The sequence below is a fragment of the Meleagris gallopavo genome, chromosome 4 (assembly GCF_905368555.1).
Source record: "Meleagris gallopavo chromosome 4, MGAL_WU_HG_1.1, whole genome shotgun sequence".
Taxonomy (NCBI): domain Eukaryota; kingdom Metazoa; phylum Chordata; class Aves; order Galliformes; family Phasianidae; genus Meleagris; species Meleagris gallopavo.
The window spans coordinates 25,114,505-25,135,033 of record NC_139407.1 but is presented as its reverse complement, the minus strand read 5'-3'; the positions used below and the strand labels follow the sequence as shown (position 1 = coordinate 25,135,033).

The 20,529-nt window shown below is 42.9% G+C and overlaps 1 protein-coding gene and 1 long non-coding RNA gene across 2 annotated transcripts in view; one reads left to right on the top strand and one right to left on the bottom strand.

The window, feature by feature from the left end:
* Positions 1 to 12,296, top strand: part of ANTXR2 (ANTXR cell adhesion molecule 2) — a 99,648-nt gene extending 87,352 nt beyond the window's left edge. Inside the window, exon 17 of the mRNA XM_085222505.1 lies at positions 10,439 to 12,296. Within this exon, the coding sequence (XP_085078631.1) occupies positions 10,439 to 10,477 (39 nt within the window). The 3' untranslated portion in view covers positions 10,478 to 12,296. The remainder of the gene's footprint in view (positions 1 to 10,438) is intronic.
* The window catches only part of LOC146544449 (uncharacterized), a 152,276-nt gene that overhangs the window by 30,236 nt on the left and 101,511 nt on the right, over positions 1 to 20,529 (bottom strand). The gene's annotated exons all lie outside the window — the stretch shown is intronic.

Below are 20,529 nucleotides of genomic sequence, written 5' to 3'. Positions count from 1 at the left end.
CTGACTCGTTGACATGCACTCGTTGTATCAGGGAAGCTGACATGGACTGAGGGGTTGAAACAGCTTGGCGTTCACACTCCTTACTGGGCCCAGTGGTCAATGTCATTAGTGCTGCATTCGTTATCGCGGCAAAGGATCCAGCTATCAGCACTGTAAAGGCTTTGGTTGGTGAAGTGACAGCTGGATCACAGTGGCATCTAGAGGGCTGTTACATGCAGTGTGTGTGCAGCATTCACGAGGTTCCTGCTGTGGCTTTGCTTGGCTTTGCTTCCCCACCCACAGAGCCATCTCCAGCTGGGCATTCACAGCCAACAGGTGCACCCTCTGGTTGTGCTGGGAGATGCCCAGTCTCCTCAAAAACAGAATCCACCTAAGCCCTACCTACAACTTCCAACAGATTCACATTTTTCAAAGAATTTCTCAAGTGGAATTTCCTTCCATGGTAACTGTGTGGTGATTATTAAAAAGAAAAAAGAAATTACATACTGTCCTAAATGTTTATCCTGCTCTGTAATTGGGGTGACTTCTCTCTTTACAAGTAATTATCATATGCAAGTAATTATCATGATTTTACACTGTAAAATCAAAGGGGCCAGGCTTTTAGCTGTGGTATGAAGATCATACTATTGCTGTGTTTGAGCTGAGAATGTGAACCCTGAAGGACTTCCATACATTGCAGTTTTAGGGCACCTGCTTCTTACTTATGTGAGCTGTTTGAAGATGGTGCTATCTATTCAGAAAAGGTTGGGTTAAATAAATAAAGACTGGGAAAGATCATAAAGAAAAGAGATTTTAGGAGAGGCCTGAAAGGGACTTTGCTGAGTTGCGGTCATGACCGTGGAGGGAAGGTGGTGGAAGAGAATGGTTCTTATGACAGTTATGGTTTATCTGTCATCAATGACAGAGAAAGATAAATTGCATTCTTCCCACTTGGAGTAGTTGCACACAGGGAAGGAAGGAAGAATAATGGAGATGTTTGACTTTTGTGTTAGAGACACCATCTCTGTGAAGTGTAAATTTCTGATATTCTTTGCCTTTTTTGATGAAAAAGACCCAGCAAATGCCAGGTTTTGATGTTTGTTGGTTTTAGTGGCCTTAAAATTGGGCACTTCTGATTTTACAAGGCTTGAAATTTTATGCATTATAGTAGCATATAGCTCTCTTTCTTTCCTTCCTATAAAAAGATGTGGAACACTTGAGGGATTCTTTGTGATGCCAAGGGCCATTTGGCGCTACTGTTCAGGTCTGCCGTCAGATTGGCTGCAGTCCCCCTATAACATTAACAAAGCCCCCCAGTAATACTCCTGATGAGGATTTATCCCAGGATATTTCAGAGTTCAAAGAGGAAAAGCACTTCCCAGTGAAAACAGCTCAACCCACAGAACCCCTACTCCACCTCCCTGCAGTCCTGCCACAACAATCCCACACAACGATACGTGGTGCCCCCCAGAAATCCAGAAATTAAGGAAGAACTCTTGAAGCTTCACCCAGAAAGACAGAAAGACAATCTCACAATGCCACCCCATAGCTTTCTCACCACGGGAGAGGGAACTGCCCCACTGACAGCTCAGCATGTGGCTCTGGGCATGATGAGAACCGTGCTGGCCCAAGTGGGTGAGTGTCGGCACTGGGTAGGTGTGCACTGGGCTGCCCGCCAGGACAGGGATCACTTTCCCTCTGGCAGTGAGAACAAGCTCAGCCTGCGTAATTAGATCTGAAGGAGCAGAGCCCTCCATTGGCAGGCGCTGCAATGGGAAAACAATAACACGTCCTTCAGGGAAGCGGGGTCAAACCTTGCCAGGCCATGGTGCATTTCCATGGAGGCAGAAGTGCTACAGGCGAGGGAGGCTTCTTGCCAAGGGTCAGATGGAGAGAGTCAGGGCTTTACTGCACATCAGACGGGGACTCTGCAGGCCATTTCCACATCCTTTCCTTTTGCATAAGCAATGCTTGCCTCGACAGAGGAAAACAACAAACTCCTGCCCTCTAGAGACAGGAGACCTCCAGCTCTGCTGAATAAAATATTTGCCACAACCTCCTTTTGAAGCAGATGCTACAAATGCATACAGTTTTATTCTCCCCTAAGGCCCCCACAGCCAGCTCAGCAGCTCGTCGTCCTCTCTTCTCCCAGACCTGGAAGGCCAACTCGCAGGAGAAGCAGCTTGTCACAACCACTCTTTTTCAAGGCAGTGGACTATTTGGAGAACTGCTGAATAAAGCAGTCACAGAAAGCTTGGCAATAAGGGAAGATAAATCCCTCCCTTCTTCATTACTAAAACCTGTCAGGGTAAGCCAGCAAATGCTAATGCTAACTGAGTACTTCTTTCCTTTAACTTCTCTGACTGCCTGCATTCCTCTGGTCAGGCTGAGAGCTGTCCCCCTACACTCCAAGTATGGGGTGACTGCACTAAGAGACACAAGCAGGGCACAGACCTAGACAGGCTTGAGCAGTGGGCTCAGGCAAACCTCATGAGCTTCCACAAAGCCAAGTGCAAGATCTTGCACCTGGGTCGTGGCAGTCCTCACTGTCAATTCAAGTTGTGGAGCATAAGGATAGAACACAGCCCTACCAAATAGAACCTGGTGGTACTGATGGATGGTCAGGCTGGACAGGGCTCTGAGCACTCTGATGTAGTTGTAGGTATCCCTATTCATTGCAGGACAGTTGGATGAGATGGCCCTTAAGCGTCCCTTCCAACTCAAACAAATCTATGGTTCCCTGATTCTGAGCAACCTCTGGAGCACACCTCTGTGCAGATGCGGATCTGTGGCTGCATGGTGCACGTGCTCTTTGTGTTCAACCTTGGTACCAGGAGCTCCACATTGATTAAGCTTTAAGGGTTCTGCCCAAGTTTTTACTTGAAATTTCAAAGATGGGAAAATAGCATTTAAAGACTGCACCTGAATCTCTTCTACAAAATCTTCTTGGTTCTGGTTTCCACAAGGTTACACCACTGATAAACACATACTTCAAAGATTTTTAGTCACTGTAGCAACTGTGAGGAAATGTCCATATGTCCAGTTACAAAATAAGCGTTATTAGTGGGGTGAAAAGCTGTTCATAATAGCATTTTCCCAAAGCCGCCAGCATACTAAAAATACAACAGATAATACCCCCGATTCCCTACTGCACCAAGCATGTGTGATACATCTGAGCAAAGTGTGCACGAAGTGGATACTGTGCCCTGATAGATTACAACATCAGCATTTTGTACATGTGCAACTTTTTCTGGACCACTGAAGGTTTGCTCCAAAGAACAACCCATGCCAGCATGGAATTTACCAAAACATGCTGATGTCACAGGCATTTGCAAAAACGAACAAACCAAGAGACCAGGTTGTAGCAACTTTACTGAACTGCTCATTCAGGACCATGTCACCTGTAACAAGTAAATGAGTTTAAGATACTCTCCACAAATTAATATTTATATTAAGGTAACAGTTTGAGGCAGATGACTACATGTGAGCTGTGTATTTTTCAGCAAGAAATATTTTTCTTTCACAACAGCTTCTACACCCAGCCATTCACTGTGCACTGTATATATCAGCAGCATCTTTAAAATACCTATTTTGAATCTGTTATTGACAAAAGAGTATTTATTTGGTGCAGAAAAAAAAAGGGGACTATCTTCTAAAAAAATTCATGTTGTCCTCTTTTCCTGCACCTTATTTTGCTTTCATTTTCCTCTCCCGCACCTAAAGCAGGTCTGAGGGATGAGAGGTGGGCACTAAGTCAACCTCAGCTTCTGAGGTGTCCATAATTGTGCTGGCACATTCCCCTCAAAGCAGTCAGATGCTGCCAGCTTTCATCCTGAAACGACTGTTGTTTCAATCCAGGTATGTGATTTCTGAAAACTGACCTGCATGACTGCTACACTGCTTGGAAAGATCGGGAGGTTCATGCATACATACTAAGGAGGCTCAAATACATAGATATGAGAATAATAAACAAGTTATATGACATTTCACTTATCTCAAGTTATGAGAAGAAATACGACAGTGAAAAAAAAATTCCTCCTTAGGGCAAAAATATGTAGCACCATTCATCTGTAGTTGTTCGGTTTTACTGCTGCTCCTCGAGGTGAATTTTTGAGTGCGTCCAGTGTCACTGTTGGAGTTCAGAGCTTACCTCACCTGGGTCAGTGGCAATCCAGCAATCAATTAAGGAATTTTGGGGAGAAAGCCAACGTGGGCAGCTCTAGAAATGCTCCTAATGTCTGTATCACTAATAACATTTTCTGTCGTAATAATGCCGGCTCCTTGAAGAGATTAGTTGCCGATTTATTCTGTGAAAAATGACACTTCTCACAATGTACAGCAACACAAGCCATCTTTCCCCAGGTGTTCATTATCCACCACACAGTGCAGCTCATGGCTGCCCATGGGACTCCTGCACACACAATGTGGCTCTGCATTAGGATGGCACTCAGGGAGCGCGTGGCCACTGAGATGTGGTAGTCATGCAACACGTGCAAGGATGGGAAGATAACGACGTAAAGTGATTTTGCTTTCTAGAAGGCAAATATATAAAATAAACATGCTGGTAGCAATGCACATCTGCATTGAAACGAGGTTTTAGCACTAAGAGCTTGGCAACGGAACATACAGCTAATTCTAGTAATGTTCTGAGTTTCACAGCTCTGGGATGGGGGTTGACCTGATGGCTGGGGCAGAGAGAAAGAGAGGTCCATGTGTGCCTCTGACCGCTGCTTCAGGCTGCTCAGGACAGGGTGCCCAGCAGCCCTCTGCAAAATAAACATATCAATCAGGCATCTTTAAAAAAGAGATCTATATAAACTTAACTTCAGTTGTGTGCTCCAGCTTGTCAACGGATATTTATGAGGCGAGAGTAATATTATAACAGTTATAGCAGTGAAATACATCCCAAGCGGGGAGCTAGTAAAGGAGCACACGGATGTTAATGCCAGTAGAATGTTAATGCCCAGGAGATGGGGGCAAGGTGACACGAGCTGCAGTTAATGCTGCTTTAGTGATTCCAAAGAGATTTGGAAAGCAGGGAATTGCCCGTTCGCTTCTATTGCAGCAAAGCAGAAATGGTGTATGTAGTCCAGTCCTTTATTGGAAGGGCTATGGGAAAGGACCTTGTACTCTCAACTTCAACTTCTAGAGGGCAAGGTGCAGGGAAAGTAAGCCAAAGGGGAAAATGAATCAGGTACAGCAGATTCTCATTTGATGATCCCCATGGCATCAGCAGTCTCAGCAGACTGAGCTGTCGTGAGATGACAGCTTTTGGGGGAGCAATGGAGTGAGCTTACAGGGAGGCACTGAGCACAGAGGAGAAGGATGCTCTGTAAGGATAGGGCCAACACCAATTACATCACTAAATACTTGTCTGAGGAATGCCGTTATTCCAAATCCCTCTTCTCCCTCACAGCTCTGCAGGCATTGAATAACTATGCTGGAGAGCACACTGCTTATGTGTGCCGTAGAAAAGACAAATCTCCAAAGGGTATGTTCCCTTTTTGGAGACTGCAGCCTGGGGAGAAGCACACAGCCTCTGCCAATATGTCACTGACGGGAGCTTGAGGATCTTGATCCTCCATGAGCAAAATGAGCCAGTCTTTTAAGAACTCACATGTTACAGAGGGCAGTACAACTATTCTAGATTGAAGACGTCGTTAAGTGCTTTGAGAGCTAATATGATAAAGGCAGCCTTTCAAGATATATGATCACCAGAGCAGCCAGCTATTTCAATGGTTAGCAAAGGATTTCCTGTTCTGCTCTGAGTTGAGGATATTTCTTCCCTTCAAGTTTTCACGTTAAACTGCTTGCAGCTCTCAGGTGACCTCAGTCTGTCTGCTGGTAGGATGTCTGATGAAGGACCCCCAGTCTCTAAGGAGGCCACGTCTCACTAAGACCTGTTACAGCACAGAGCAGTTGGCACTGGTAGTGATCCTGACCTCCTTTAATTACATCTTTTTTAGCAATTACACAAAGGAGAACAAAGCAGAAATCTTAAAGCATTTGTTATCTGCCTATAAAATCATTACTCCCTTTGGAAGGAGTGAGTCTTTCCACACAGTGAGTCCTGGTAGTTCATAAAGCAATGATTGCTATGTCTTGAGCAGTGCAAAAACCTTATTGCACTGGAAAAGAGAGGAGAGTTTCTTCTTGAATTTCAACCTTAGAGGTAGTACTTTGAAGATGGTTGTTAACTGTTTTGGCAAACACAACACACGTTTGAGATACAAAGAAAAGAGCCCATATATCCATATCTGTGCATTTGTATCTTCTCTGCATTTATGTCATATACTAAAAAAGATGCTTCTCAAAAAGCTCTTTGCACTCCAGATGGTACTTAATAATAGACAAAATTATGCTCTGACATAACTCAAAGCAAGAAAACGTCGCCCATCCCATCGGGCAGCTAAGGAGCTGCCATCCAGCTGCTCCCCAGGACTACCCCAAGGTGCCTTTCCAGCCCAAACAGGAGGAAAAAAACAAACAAACAATCAAACCAAAAATACCCCTAAACCCAATGGCCTTTTTTATATTTTTGTCTTGGACATAAAGTTTTACGTGTGTACATCTTGCAAGGGGTAAGTTTGTACTTAGTTTGAAAGAATGCAGGAGAGGGACAGAACCTCTCTGATTCCCTTGATTACACAGGAGCTCAGCTGTGAATATCCGTGCAATGTTGTGAATGCAGAAGGCCAGCCCTGGCAGTGCAGGATGTGGGCACAGCTCCAAGGAGCCTGCAGAGTTCCCCCACTTCCTCCAGCGGAGAGCCCAGTGTTAGGTTACGGACGGTTGGAATGCGACACATGTTTGCTCCTGCATTCACACATACAAATTAAAGTGCTTCTCATACCTATTTAGCCAACATCAACAGATGAGTTCCAGGCTCAGAACACAGTGCAATCCAGGAGGTATCCTCCTCCAAATGCTGAGTGTGCTGTTCCAGAAGAGCTGCACAGAAGGTCACAATGCAGGAGGAACAGAGCCTTCCTGCAAACATCTCTTGGACTTTTTGTTTTGCTTTTGCACGTGAGGAGCTATCCTACAGTCTAACAGGAGCCTCCTCTTCCTTTGAAATCGTGTGCCCTGCAAGGACTTTATCTTGGTTACCCAGAAAGTTAAATTCAGTAAGATAATCAACCATGTAATAAATGACTTCACAGTAACATAAAAATATTCCTTCTTAGATAAAACTGTAGCTGTAGATCTCTCTCTCTTAAAAAACAAAACAAAACAAAAAAACAACCTGCCATATTCTACTCCCATAGTACCTGCAGTGCATCTTCAAGCAGGTCGTAAGCAGGGGCTTTTCCTCTGAGACAAATCCCAGATTCCACATGTAGATCACAAAATGCTTGCGTAACTCATTTTTTAATTACTCTATCCCAAAAGTACTAAATTAGTTCAATTTTATACTGATGACATGTTGGTATTGTTAAGGTTTATGATCCAGTGATTTACAATGCATGATATATGTGAATTCAAATGGCTTGTATTGATTGTTTAATGGAGTACAGGGACGTGAGTGTGACATTAGGTCACCAAACTGGCTGATCGTGGTAATGCTGCTAGGATGGTCATTCACAGGTTGCATTAGTTACATAGTACAAGTGCGTTTTAATTCTGGAGGACAAAACTGGACAGATGGGTCTAAATAGCACTTCTAGTGGAGTAAATCATCCTCTTCATAAAGTTCAGATTGATCAGAATAGAAATGCAATATTCTTTTACTAAAAGCTGAGATAGATACTGCTGCATAGGAAGTTCTGAATTCGTTTAGAGAAACACACAACTATGGATCTTTTTCCCAAAACCAACTTGCACAGAGACAGTGATGCTGGTTATATCACATACACTCAGATCTGCAGCTGATGAAAACCTGCAGTTCGTATTGGCTTGGAGTGACAAATCCTTAGCAGAACTGAAGGTAATAAATCGGTTATGGGGCATCACAGAAAATTAGCTGAGTTGTAGCAAGAAAGGGAGAGCAAGGGAGAGGGTTGTTGATAGACATTTCTCTATTTTTCCTGAGAAATAATAATATCAAAGCAATATATGGTGATTGTATTAAATTGCCAGCACAACGAGAGCTCAAAGCCCTTTACACTGGTTTGAATGCTACTTCCTAATGTATTTCATGTGCAGGTATTGTGAAGCCACGCACCTTGTCACATCCCATTACCTAAATGTGAAAGCTGCTCTCTCCTATGCCAGCCTGCAATATTTCCTGTTCTGTAAATGACACTACAGTGGTCCTGACCTTCTCATTAATTAGTGCTTCTAGTGTGTTTCCCACAAAATCCTGATTTCAGCTCTGTCTGTTGTGAGCATCACATTGAATGCAGAAAAATATGTACAGTACACAGGCCCTTTTTTTTCTGGAAAGCTCTCATCCTTCACTTCTCCTACATAAGAGCAGGGAACCAAAGCTGACAGTGCAGGCACTCCCACCTGCAATAACAATCTGATTGTAAACCACATACTTACTTCAGACTGGCAGCGATTCTACTCCAGGTAGGAAAAACAAACAAACAAACACAACACAACAGAAGTTTCTTCCAAAAACCTCCTTCCCCTGGCTGTAAGCTGGCACACAACACGTGTTTACAAGCAAGACAGTGTCACAAGATTCCAGGTTGCAAGTTCTCTCCAATTTTCTGTGATTCTTCAACTGGAAATCCTTCCTGTAGTCACAGGACATGGTCATCCCTAGAATTAAGGGGTTAGTTTGCCCCTTTAATCATGCGTAGTTCATTAACAGCATTTTAAAGAGCTAAAAACCCACACAGCCCCTTAACACACCACAATGAATCAATGCACACAGCCAGGCCTTGAAAAACATATTTTTAATTCAGTGATTAATTTAGATCTCAGGTAAACTATTGAGCTACTCAGATGGCTTCCAAACAAAAGCTGTATGCAAACACCAACATGATTAATAGTCAAATCATTTGCTCAGCATTCATATAAATGGATGCATGGGTAACTATCTGTAAAGAATTGTGAGAAAGTTACAAATGAAAGCAGAATGGGTAAACTGCAGTGTCCATTTACACCGCTGGAGAAATACTGCAGCTCCTCTACTACCTGCTCTCTACTGATAATTTGCCATGTTTTGCTTTTGCAATACAGCATCAACATCTACAGCCAGAAGTTACCATCATGACCCAATCCAGCTATCCACCAGTTCTCTATTTATTATAGAGTTGATAGGAAGTAGAATCACTAGAGAAGCATTAGGTAAAAGATCCCTTGATGCACTGTGCATTCAGTCCTGTAGCTGATCTGGGAAACACTGTCCCTTTCATGCTAGTCAATGGTGGGTGCCTATGAGAGCAACCTACCACCACTCTGTGTCTCATTGCTGTCCATGGTTACTAGTAAAACCACTAGCTCAAAATAAGAAAATGAAAGTAATAGGAAATTCAGGCCTTATTTTGTTTATTTATGGCATTATCTCCTGCATTTAAGCCCACCAGAGACTTTGCAATTAATTGTGAACCTTGGGAGAAAACATTCCATAGGTGTTCATTAACCTTACTGCACACGTTTTCAAACAGCACTTAACACCTCCATGTGATGCCTTGGAGAATGGCTTGCTCTGCCCAGAGAAGGCTCAATCGATGTCAGTTGTTCTGTGCCACTGCAGAAGGAAATGTATTGTTGCTGTGCACAGGAGAGCTGTTCAGAGCGAGGAGCTATTCTGTTGAGGGCAACACTCAACTTCAAAATCCGATGATCATTGTGGAGCTTTCACCTTTACCCAAGCTCTGAAAAATGGGTCTTTTTCAGCGCTTGTCCCAAGTCAATAAAAAGAGCTTAATATTTTTACTGGTGGATTTGTCTCTCATTTGGCTATACCAAAAGCTGTCAAAATTCATCTGAACCCACTTATGGGAAAAGGGCACTTACTCAGATGCAACACCACAAGAAACCACTTTTGTTTTTGGAACACAGCAATTCTAAGCACATCAGAACACAGCTTGTGGATGCAGGGCTGGGTTTTTGCTAATAAAATACAATTTCAAATCAGCAGTATTTCTGCTAACAGTCACGTTGATCTGCACTGTGGTGCAGAAGGATTTGGCTCGGTGGAGCATCTGCCTTTGCTGTGATCTCCCTTTACCGAGTGCTTAGATAAGTTTGAGTTTGCTCCCAACAGTTAGTGAGAATTTCACATTTGTATATTATCCTCATAGAAGAACTCAAGAGTGTTCAAAGTGTGTCTTCAGTGTCATCACTGCTTCCCTACTATCCTAAATTTGTAAGTCAAATGCAGTTCCTTACTCTGGGTAATTTCCATTAATTCTTAAAATGTTTGCCATGGGTATGTTATTTTCACAAACATCTGAATTTAAATTACAGGCTTCCTCTAGCATGTAATATTCAACGTTTGAAAGTCTTGGTTGCATTCATTACTTCATCAACCAATAAAACCTTCTCTCTTTTCCCCCCTCAGGGCCGATGTATTAACTTCACCCGAGTTCAGTCTCAGTAGAGGAGGAGAAGAGGATACAAGGAGGAAATACAGCCACATTGCCACCTTCCAACCAAGCAGAGAGAACCAAGCACTTCCCCATGTTTCTTGGAGCACCTTCAGCCCGAACTCAGAAGGTTTCTGCATTCTCCCTAAGGATCCAGCATCGCTGCACCAAGCTCTCATGTTCCACCACCACACATTCCTACTCCATGACTTGCAACAGTGACAAGAAGCATTGACTCCTATGCCTCTGCTTTATAGAACATAAAAGGGAGAGCACAGACAACCAAAGATAATAATGTTTTTCTATTTTCATTACTTTTTTAAGGACTGCGAATTCTCAGGACATAATGTGCTTTTAGGGGAGATGCAGAGTTTCTCAGATGCAAAGATGGCACGTGTTATGTAAATAGGGACTGTTTGCCATGGGCGGAGGATAAAGCTTCCCACCAGGCTCAGCAAACGCAAGAGTTCACTGCCTTACAGCGATGTCAGATCACAAAATCCTTCCGAGTCTCCCATCGCATTGTGCCTTACGGGAACCTTCTGACTGGAAATCTTGTCATTCTAACACTGAAAAGTGCACACGCATGACAAAATGTAGACAGGATGCCTCAAGGTATTGGTAGCGAGCAAGACTTTGCCCTTTAGTTTTTGAAGACACCTTTCTTTCATTATGCACCCGGGACAGGAAGAAAATTAATAGAGCGTTATTGCACAGGAAGACAGCCTGTAACCAGAGATCTTGAGCAGAGTTTGAGGGACTGATGCTTCAAGACCTTGACACTGTGGCTGGTGGTTTTTCCCCCTTCCTGCATTCAAAGTTCAGTAGCGCATAAAACATCATCATCTATAAACATACCTAGCAGTAGTAGGCTTATGTATTATTTTTTTTTTAGATGAAAAAAGCAGTAGCCACTAAGCTGGTATCTCAGGGTTTTTTTCCCCCCCGAATCTCCAAGGGCTCTTCAGCGTCACAAGCCAGCAACTCTCTTTGCATGAGAATTTCAAAGTTTAATTAATATAATTAAAGGCAACAGCAAGCAGCAGCCTGTGAAGATTTTGCTCATCTTTTTTATGCTTTTTGACATTGAATGACCTATTACTGTATGTGCATTACTCGGTTTTCAAGGGGGCACCGAGCATTGGTTCAGATTCAGCAATGGAAAAAGACCTCCTTCCATCAATTTAGAAATTAAATTTACGGGAGCGCCGGCCATCATAAAACATCGACAATGTATGTATTATAATTTTTTAGAAAAACCAGTGTCGTGTCACGTCGATGATGCCAAATTATGTTAGCGTGAGCGGAAACACTGTGGGGGAGGAAGGAGGGAGCAGCTGAAGAAAAAGGCTCAAATGATCCAGTCACTTTCGATACTGTACTTCAGATGCAAAATGGATATTCGAGTCGAAACCTGACAAAGCGCGCCTGCTTTGATGGGAACTGGTATAGACAATGACCAGTGGCTGGGTCAGTGGGATGTCTCTCTGCGAGCAGGGAGGCTTATCAAATGACACTAAAAATAAGTTCAACAACCATCACGTTTGAGGGGAAAAGGCGAACATTTCACATTTGGTGGGCATGAATGTGTGCAAGATGGAAAGAGCAATGCGAAGCATCCTGGTCTAATTATCTCCTTTGTGCTCTTCATTGAAATCATAAGGGACATAAATAATTCTTTTGGTCGATGTCCAAATTCGTGGCACTGCCCAAAGAAGCCTTCATGTATATCCACTCGCTTACATCTTTTGCTTGAGTTTATTTATGTCACTGGTAGCCTCATCATCAACAACCATGTGTGCACATTATGCAATAAATAAAGTAATTACCTAATTCTGTGAGCATTTCTTCTTCTTCCCCCCATCATGCATTCTCTACACAAGAGCCAACTTCACCTGGCCAGCCATGCAGCCACCAACTTTGGCAGACAAACCATCTATTTGTGGTGGTCTACCTGTGGCATCGCATGGTGTGCTAGAAAAACTGGCCGCAGCCCAACTCAAGGGCTTCCAATTGTCCCACGGTTCTGTACAACACGTCAGACTCTGGTAATACAGTACGCACCATCAGAAGTCCACACACAGCCAGGAGGTGCCTGCAGTGCTGGGTCTCCACCACTGTACCCAGTGTAATTGCAACTTTGACACAAATGGCCCATAGTTGGGCACGGCCAGTGCAGAAGCTTATGAAAGCTGATCTTACCCATGGAGCCCAACCACTAACAAGCCTTTGGCTTATTTCAAACTATTGACTAAGCCTCTGGGTGTCCTGCAGCCGAACATGAGATGGAGAACCCAAGCTAAAGTAGGCTTGCTAAGACACAAGAGGCTCAGCACTTTTACTCACAATGCTGGAGCAGCCTGGGCTGAAACACAGATCTCGTCAGATGAAATTAAAAACAACTTTTCTCACTTTTACTTCTTTTCCCTCCATTTTTAATGTAAACACTACACTTCTTTTGAGTTATCTCTGGAATTGTCAGCTTGCATTCTGAGCAGTGTGTTGCATAATAGAAAAACATGCAGATGAAGAGGATTTTTTCCTCACATGTTTCTGCTGTCTCTCAAAGAATATTTATAAAAAAACAGCCACAGATATGTAAGTCCACTCATAATCTTTCTCTCTATAACTATCTGTATTCATTAGAAACTGCGGAATGCTCAATTTTTCACTGAGCGGCTGATACCGAGCAAAAACGTATTTCAGGTATCTACATTGATTTTCCCTTCTAATTGGCATGATATTACTCTATGTTACACTTTTCATTTAGCTGAAGAGAACACCCTAAGAGTTTCATTATTATACAGTGTGGAATATCTGTCACAAATAATTTGGGGGGCAAGAGGCACAAGGTAATCATGGTTTAAAATCCACCGATTCAAAATGACACAGGGTAAGACTTACTCAGCACGATAGCTCAAAATGTTTGAGAGAAACATCATTGGTGGGCTTAATGCAGTATTTCATACATTCCACTGTTCCGTAAATTGGATATCTCCTAATGAAAAGATGCTTGTTGGATCTCTTTGAGCCTGCCCAACCAAACCTAATCGTATCTTGAAAAAATTAGAGCGACCCAGGAAACTTTCTACTTAGAAGCAACATCCCCAGTATGAATAGATGCTGTAAGAAGATGCCTCCTCTTACTTCAGTATCTTGTTTTTGTGTCAAGGCAAACCTTAAAATACACATGGACCACAGGCAGAGGTTGGTGCAACCCTTCCTGGTTTAGGAGACTTCAGGTCTCTCAAAAAATGACGGGAGAAAGAGCTTATGTTCGGAGAGAGTGTCCCTTCCCAGTAAGGTGTGCTGCTTTCGATGAACATGAGCTCTGGGTTCCCATCCCAGATAAGATGAGCCCGACTCTCAGACTATCACACTGATGACAGACTGTACAGATGCATGCACACTGGCTGTGGTGTGCTGTGCTATGGTTTGGTAACCAGAGCCTGGGACATCCCGGCTTGGTCTCTGCAGAGAACAGGAGGGTACAAAACATGCAATTTCCCATGCAAAGCATGGCACGCTTGGCTACTTTATGTTGTAAACACGAAGATTAACATACAGCAAAGAATATATCGCTAAAAAAAAAAAATCCTGTTCGGTGGCAATTCAAAAAAGGCCTGAGAGATGCCTTTGGAAAAAGTTTCCAAGTGAGCAGTATGTTATTTCACGTACCTTGTACTGCACAGACCTGAATTACAAAGTCCGATGTACTGGGAGAGCCACAGCAATCAGGGAGCATCAATTCCAGAGGATGAGAAATAAAAACTAAGTGGATTCTCATAGAGATTCCATCAGCTACATCGAAATATGTTTCAGATGCAGGATGAGGGAGTAGAAAAGTCTGAAATATGAGGAAAATGGAAAGTTGGTCCTGCTGTCCTTATGCTAGATTCCCCAGTAACGCTCACTGTCTGCAAGTGCTGCTCACAGGCGAGCTGCTGAAACAGAACTGCGTCTGCACGAGGTACAAGCAGCACTTTGTAACAATCGCTGATTTTTTAAGGGATTTACTGATGCTTCTTCTACTTGACCATGCTAGGAAGCAGAACACACACCTCCCCATGTATCAGAATGTCTGCAACAAGCACTGCACGTTGATGAAACACTTCCTCCTGAAGAGCAATGTGCAAAACGCATAGAAATAGCACCAGGCAGCCTTTGAGAGCTCAGTTACAACAAAGATAAAGCAGGATTTATATCAATGGAAACAGTACTGTGGACAGCAGAATAGCCTAAATAAGACAAGGCTATTTTTATTAAATACATATTGATAATAGGGCAATTTAATTGGCTGGAGTTAATAGGAAATAAAAGGAAAATGATTTTTTAAGTGTTTCCTTTCAGTGAGTTTTTAATTTAACAGGAACTATGGCTTTCATCAAACATTAATCCACTGGGCTTAAACAAAGGGAGGCACGTCAGGCTGATATTCCTAAGGTAGAAAGTAAGGAATTTTCTTCAGTGCAATAATGCAGGTTTGTTCAGAGTCAGAAACAGCACAAGAACCCGGGCTGCCTGCTCTCCATTCACATGACTGTTTTTCCTTTAGGAAATCACCACGCCACATTTATCCTTGTTTCATCGTCCTTAATGCGTCATCACAACTCTGTAATTCACATACTGATATTTACTCAGCATCAACATATTCAGATGTTATAATGCACACGTTGTGGTTGCAATCCTGGGTCTTTTTTTTTTTTTTTTTTTTTTTACTTTTTTTTATTTTTTATTTAAGGCTGAATAGACACCATCATATTTATTGGTCTTGGTGAGAGGCACCTCATGCAAGTCATGTGTACGTCTCTTACCCGTAATTTTGAAGGACTATGAATACACAGTTATCCGGTCTCTACGAAATTAGTGGTGACATCGGACTGCACTGCTCATTGTTTTCACTTTTAAGCATGTCTTTACAATTCAGATCACGTTGACATATTAAAAAAACAAGAGGAAGGCACCAGTAGCGAGGTTGCACCTCTTGCTTATTCTCCCTGCACGTGGAAAGGGAGCGGAGGATTTTGTGTTCTGTCACTTTGGACCAAATGCAGTCGTCCTGCAGCTGGCTGAGTCTCTCTTTTATTCACCACAATTCCATCTGTTGGGATGGGTAAGAAACTGAGCACTATCAGTGACATTTTTCCAGGTAGGGAAAATACACATTTTTTCTTCACTTATTGACTGCTACCTCAGGACTAAAATAACATTGGTCTTCTGCAGAATGGTTTTCTTTTTTTCTAGCTCATTGGGAAGCAATGAAGGTGCCATCACCATCTGTCTTCAGTTTTTAGCTCACTAGAACTTCTTGCTCATGAGAGGAATAGGATTTGGGTAGCTAAAAGCCACAATGCAGGGAAGTAGGGCTTGACTCTGCCCTTCCTGCCCGTGCTTCTTCCATGCTGCTGAATGTGCCCCCTCCCCTGAGCAGCTGTCAGGATGTCCTGCAGCAAGCACATGCCTACAGAAGCTAGTTCAGAGAAAACAAGGAATTGGGAGAATGAACACAATGGTAGCAGAAGGAGACAAAACTTTTGGACTGTTGTACACCATCAGCAGAATGAGAATAAGTAATGGGGTCATTGCATTGCAGTAGAAGGCAAGCTTCAGTATTATTTCTACTCATGAGACTGCTTAAGGAGGTCGGTGGGTCTTGTTGTTGTCTCCAGCAAGGAGAAAAGGACCCAGACCAAAGAGCTGAATGTAAAAATGGTATCATTATAATAGGAAACATCAGATGTCACAAGGAGGTGGAAAAACTATACCAAGAGGGGAAAAAATTAAAGCAGGTAGGAACATACCTATCAAAAACTGAAGAGATGACAGTAAGCAGGAGAAGTAAACGTTAAACTTGCTAATGAGCATTTTTTAAATACCTCTTGAGCTGTTACAAAATTACTTTATGTCAAAATTTCTAGTAAAAGCCTTATTAGACCTGGCATGTACTATTTTATTTCACAAATCTGTTTCACATTGGCTCAATTAAAATTGTTATATATTTTTGGGTCTTGTGTAGGTGCCATCTGTTTAACAGTACAAGTGGGTCCTGTGATGCACTTGTAAATTTTCTGCTGCAATAATTTTTTAATATAATGAGGGACTTTGGATACAAGAAACCGCCTCTATTTGATGATTTTTTAGATTTTGGCAGTAAACTTACAGTGATTCTTAATGCATTACAAGGATGGCTCTGTGTCCTATGGAAAAGCAAACGGTTGATCTACATGTTTGCACCAAAGTCATATTATTTAATTCACACTTTTTTTTTTTTTTTTTTTTTCCCCCACTTGTTTTTTTCTGCCTTATTTCATAAATGAACTGATTTTCCCCACATGGAATCCATGGGGGTGAGCTCGGTTGGTTTGGTATGGCTGTAGCTGCTGCCTTCCATGTAGCTGCTGGGATTTGTTGAAGTCTACCTCAGCAAAGTAGGTTCACAGGTTTGTGCCAGATTGCCTTAAGCTGTCTTAAGTTGATGCTTCTTTCAGCATAAATTTGCCTATTATTGAACTTCTGGCTAATGGAGAAACCAAACATATTTGGCAATGATGAGCCGCCAACAGCAACCACCAAGCCCAGGAGCTCTGCAGTGGTTCCTCACCTCACAAACACGTCCATGTGGACTGACCAGCCCTGTCCTTCCAGTACTGCTGCAACCGACATGAGCTACACATGATACACAACATCTAATGAAGATGGCTGGTAAAGAGAATGCACCTTTTTGAGGTAAAATGCCATTTGCACAAAAATGGTTTCACAACACACTCTCCAGCAGATAACAACCTATGGGAAAATCTAGAAGAACTAAAATTTTTTTATACTTTGGGCCTACCAACATTATTTTTCACTATTACATCACAAGTGCTGAAATGCAGATCCCAAATCACAACAAAACCTGAAGCCCAACCTATTGACTGGTTTCCCTTTAAAAAATATGCTTTCTAATTCTTCTGCTCAAATCTCCATTCTATTTCAGGAGAGCAGCACTCGTAGTGGTGATAGTATTGCGGCTTATTCTGAAACACCAACCCACTCCCACCATGCCCACTGACCACATCCCTCAGTGCTACATCTCCATGGTTCGTGAACATCTCCAGGGACAGTGACTCCACCACCTCCCTGGGCAGCCTGTGCCAATGCCTCATCACTCTTTCTGAGAAGAAGTATTTCCTAATATCCAAACTTACAGGTTTCTGACAGTCCAGGTGAATCTGTCTGGTCTATCTACAGTGCTACAGCAAAGCATTTTATTAGCAGTGGAACAAAATACTAAAGTAATGAACATGCATCACTAAGGCATCCAGAAAGCATCTCATCCGGCATCCCATAGCGCCTTTACTCCTTCCAAAAACCTCTCAGTATTATCCATGCTCTCAACAATTCCTCAGTACTCGAGACAGCTGCTCAGGGTATTGTCAACACCCTGAATGTTTTGTATCTATTGACAGAACTGCAAAATGCTGATTAAATTATGTGCTTTAGCCAACCTGCGTAGGGAAAATTAATTGAACTGCAAAACGGATGGGTTCAGTGTTACCTTGTTGGAACGGGGAGGCTGGGCTATGTAATGCTTGATCTCCTTTTATTTGATTAGGCAAATTAGGAAACAACAGTGTGAAATGCATTATTGTACTAATATGATGCCCAAAATGCGAATCTCATTAGAGTCCTGGCCTTGATGGTTTTTGTTTTGATTCTCTGTAAGGCAAGGAAGAAGTAGTAGGCCAGAGATATATATTTTTCAAATTACAGTGGAAATGCCCATAATAAACACTGTATTCTGTGCAGGCTTTTGCCTGTGGAACACCTCCTTATAAAAGCTGCCGGGGAAATTTAGTGCAAAATGTACTTGAAATGCAGGAGCCACACTAGGTGGATGAGAACAGAGCCAGGGAGTGTTATGGCTCAGTGTAGGCTCACATAGAGGTGGATGCTTTGCTGAGAAATAAAGCTCTGTGGAGGAAAACACCTGTGGTAGTAGCAGCACCACAAACATCATGGCAAAGATGCAGGATATGATTGCTCTAGGAGAAGGAAGGAAGAAAGAAGTAAGGAAAAAGGACTCTCTGATAGATGGGCTCAGAGGACAGCCCACCGCCGTGCCAAAAGACCAATGGAAGCTGGGGTTTGGTGAGGCAAGAGTTGCACCATGGCGAAGGCCGAGACAATATCTGACTCTTCCAGGCAAGGTTTGGATTCAAGGTCACTCCATAATGGTAGGGGAGAATAAACATATGGTATAAAAGTAAAACAACACTACATTTCATCTGCAAGAGGGTTTTATGAGAAGTGCCAGTTCAGATAGAAGTTGGTAAAGGGTCACTTCACAATATAGCCCTTTCAAATTGCAGTTCAAACTCAGAATTAATTATCCTTTCACTGTCTTGGGTTTTCTTTTCTTCTTTGCTTCACATTAACTGCAGCAAAAATTATTTTAAAGCAATGATCTTGAACGTCATGTCCTTCAGCTGGCCCTGAAAATCCATTTTCTATGGAAAGCCTCCTTTCTTTTTCAAGATTTCTGCTAGTCTATAAAGCTCATCAAGGCTCTGGTTCTCTGGGGGTGTCAGATGCTCGGATAATACCCAGGTGTCTGCTGGCTGGACCACTTCCAAGGCTCTTTATTAGCATGAATAGGCCTATCTGAAAGTGGTTTAACTCCTTCGGCTTTCAGGGATACAGAGAGAGTCCCGCAGCAGCACGCTTTGTGCGCGTCCATGGCTACAGATACAAATTCTGAGTCGCTGAGTCACAAGATAAAAACAGAACATCAAGGTTACTAAGAATAGGCTGAGAGACACCAATTCTTTTTTTTTTCTTCTTTTTTTTTTCCATGCAATACTACCTGTAGAGAAGGTAAGTTTATGGCCAGAGCTACTCCCTACACTTGAGGAAATGCCATTTTCACCTCCTGCATTAGCTCTGGGCACAGCAAAGAGGTGGATTTCCCACATGAAATGGTGCATCAGAGCTGCTTCTTCCGAGTGGCCCCAGAGGCCTGGCCCAGGGGCTCACTGCAGGATGGGGTACAATCTGGGGGACAAGCCAACCTCTGGCTGTGCTGACACAGCCCACGGCCAAGAGGCTCTGTCCTAGTGTTACTCCGGCCAAGGAGAAAACTTGCTGGCACGAGCATCACTGCAATACATTAGGTGCAGTTGCTGACGGCGAATGTTACGCTGTCTTGTCACTAGGATTTTTTCTGAGTGCTGGCACAGGTGTATGATTGGTGGTGTATGAAACTTGTTATGGGTAGTGAAAAGCCAACATATGAGCAGCTGGGTGAAATTAAGGGCCTGGAAAATACAGCTTAGATGTCAAGGCTAGTTTTTAGTGTGGATTCAGGAGACAGAGAAGAGGAATCAGAGACCAAAGTGTACTACTCAACACTTGGGGATGAGTTCATCCTAGAACAAAAGCACAAATCCTCTGGCAAAAAAATGGCCTATGTGATGCCACTGCCACCCTCACATCAAACACACAAGTATAGCAGGAGCACACTGGCTTTTCAGGAGAGACATTGTCAAGAAAGCAGGGCAAGGTGGGGCTGTGTCCCTGATTGAAGGAAGCAACCATAGAATCAGAAAGAGTAACCAAGCATGTGAAGATCCTGTCATCATGCGCTTAAAATTAGAATGGTGAGCAGATGCCCATGGCTTCCCAGGGACTAGAGGAAACTTCAGCCTCCTGCTTGGAGCTCCAGCAATTTGCCTTAGAAATAAATGAATGAGAAGGGGTTCCGGGTCCAAGAGCTGACAGGTTGCTGGCCACAGTTGACACTTAATATCACTATCTGTGTCACATTTTAACCAGATGTGGTTTCCCCTAAATGCTAGTCACAAGATATTTTGTGTTTTGCTAGGTCAAAAACTGGAAAGGAGGTGACGAGTACTCTGTGAAGCAGGAGAAGAGAAAGTCCAGAGACTTTCCACTCCACCACCCTTGATGGTCAAAACTAGTGATTGACCTGGACAATAACTGGACAAAGCTTCTCTTTGATGCTCATTTCAAACCACATCAGTTTAGCTATTTAATGGCAATTAACAGTGGCTTCCTGATGGTCAAT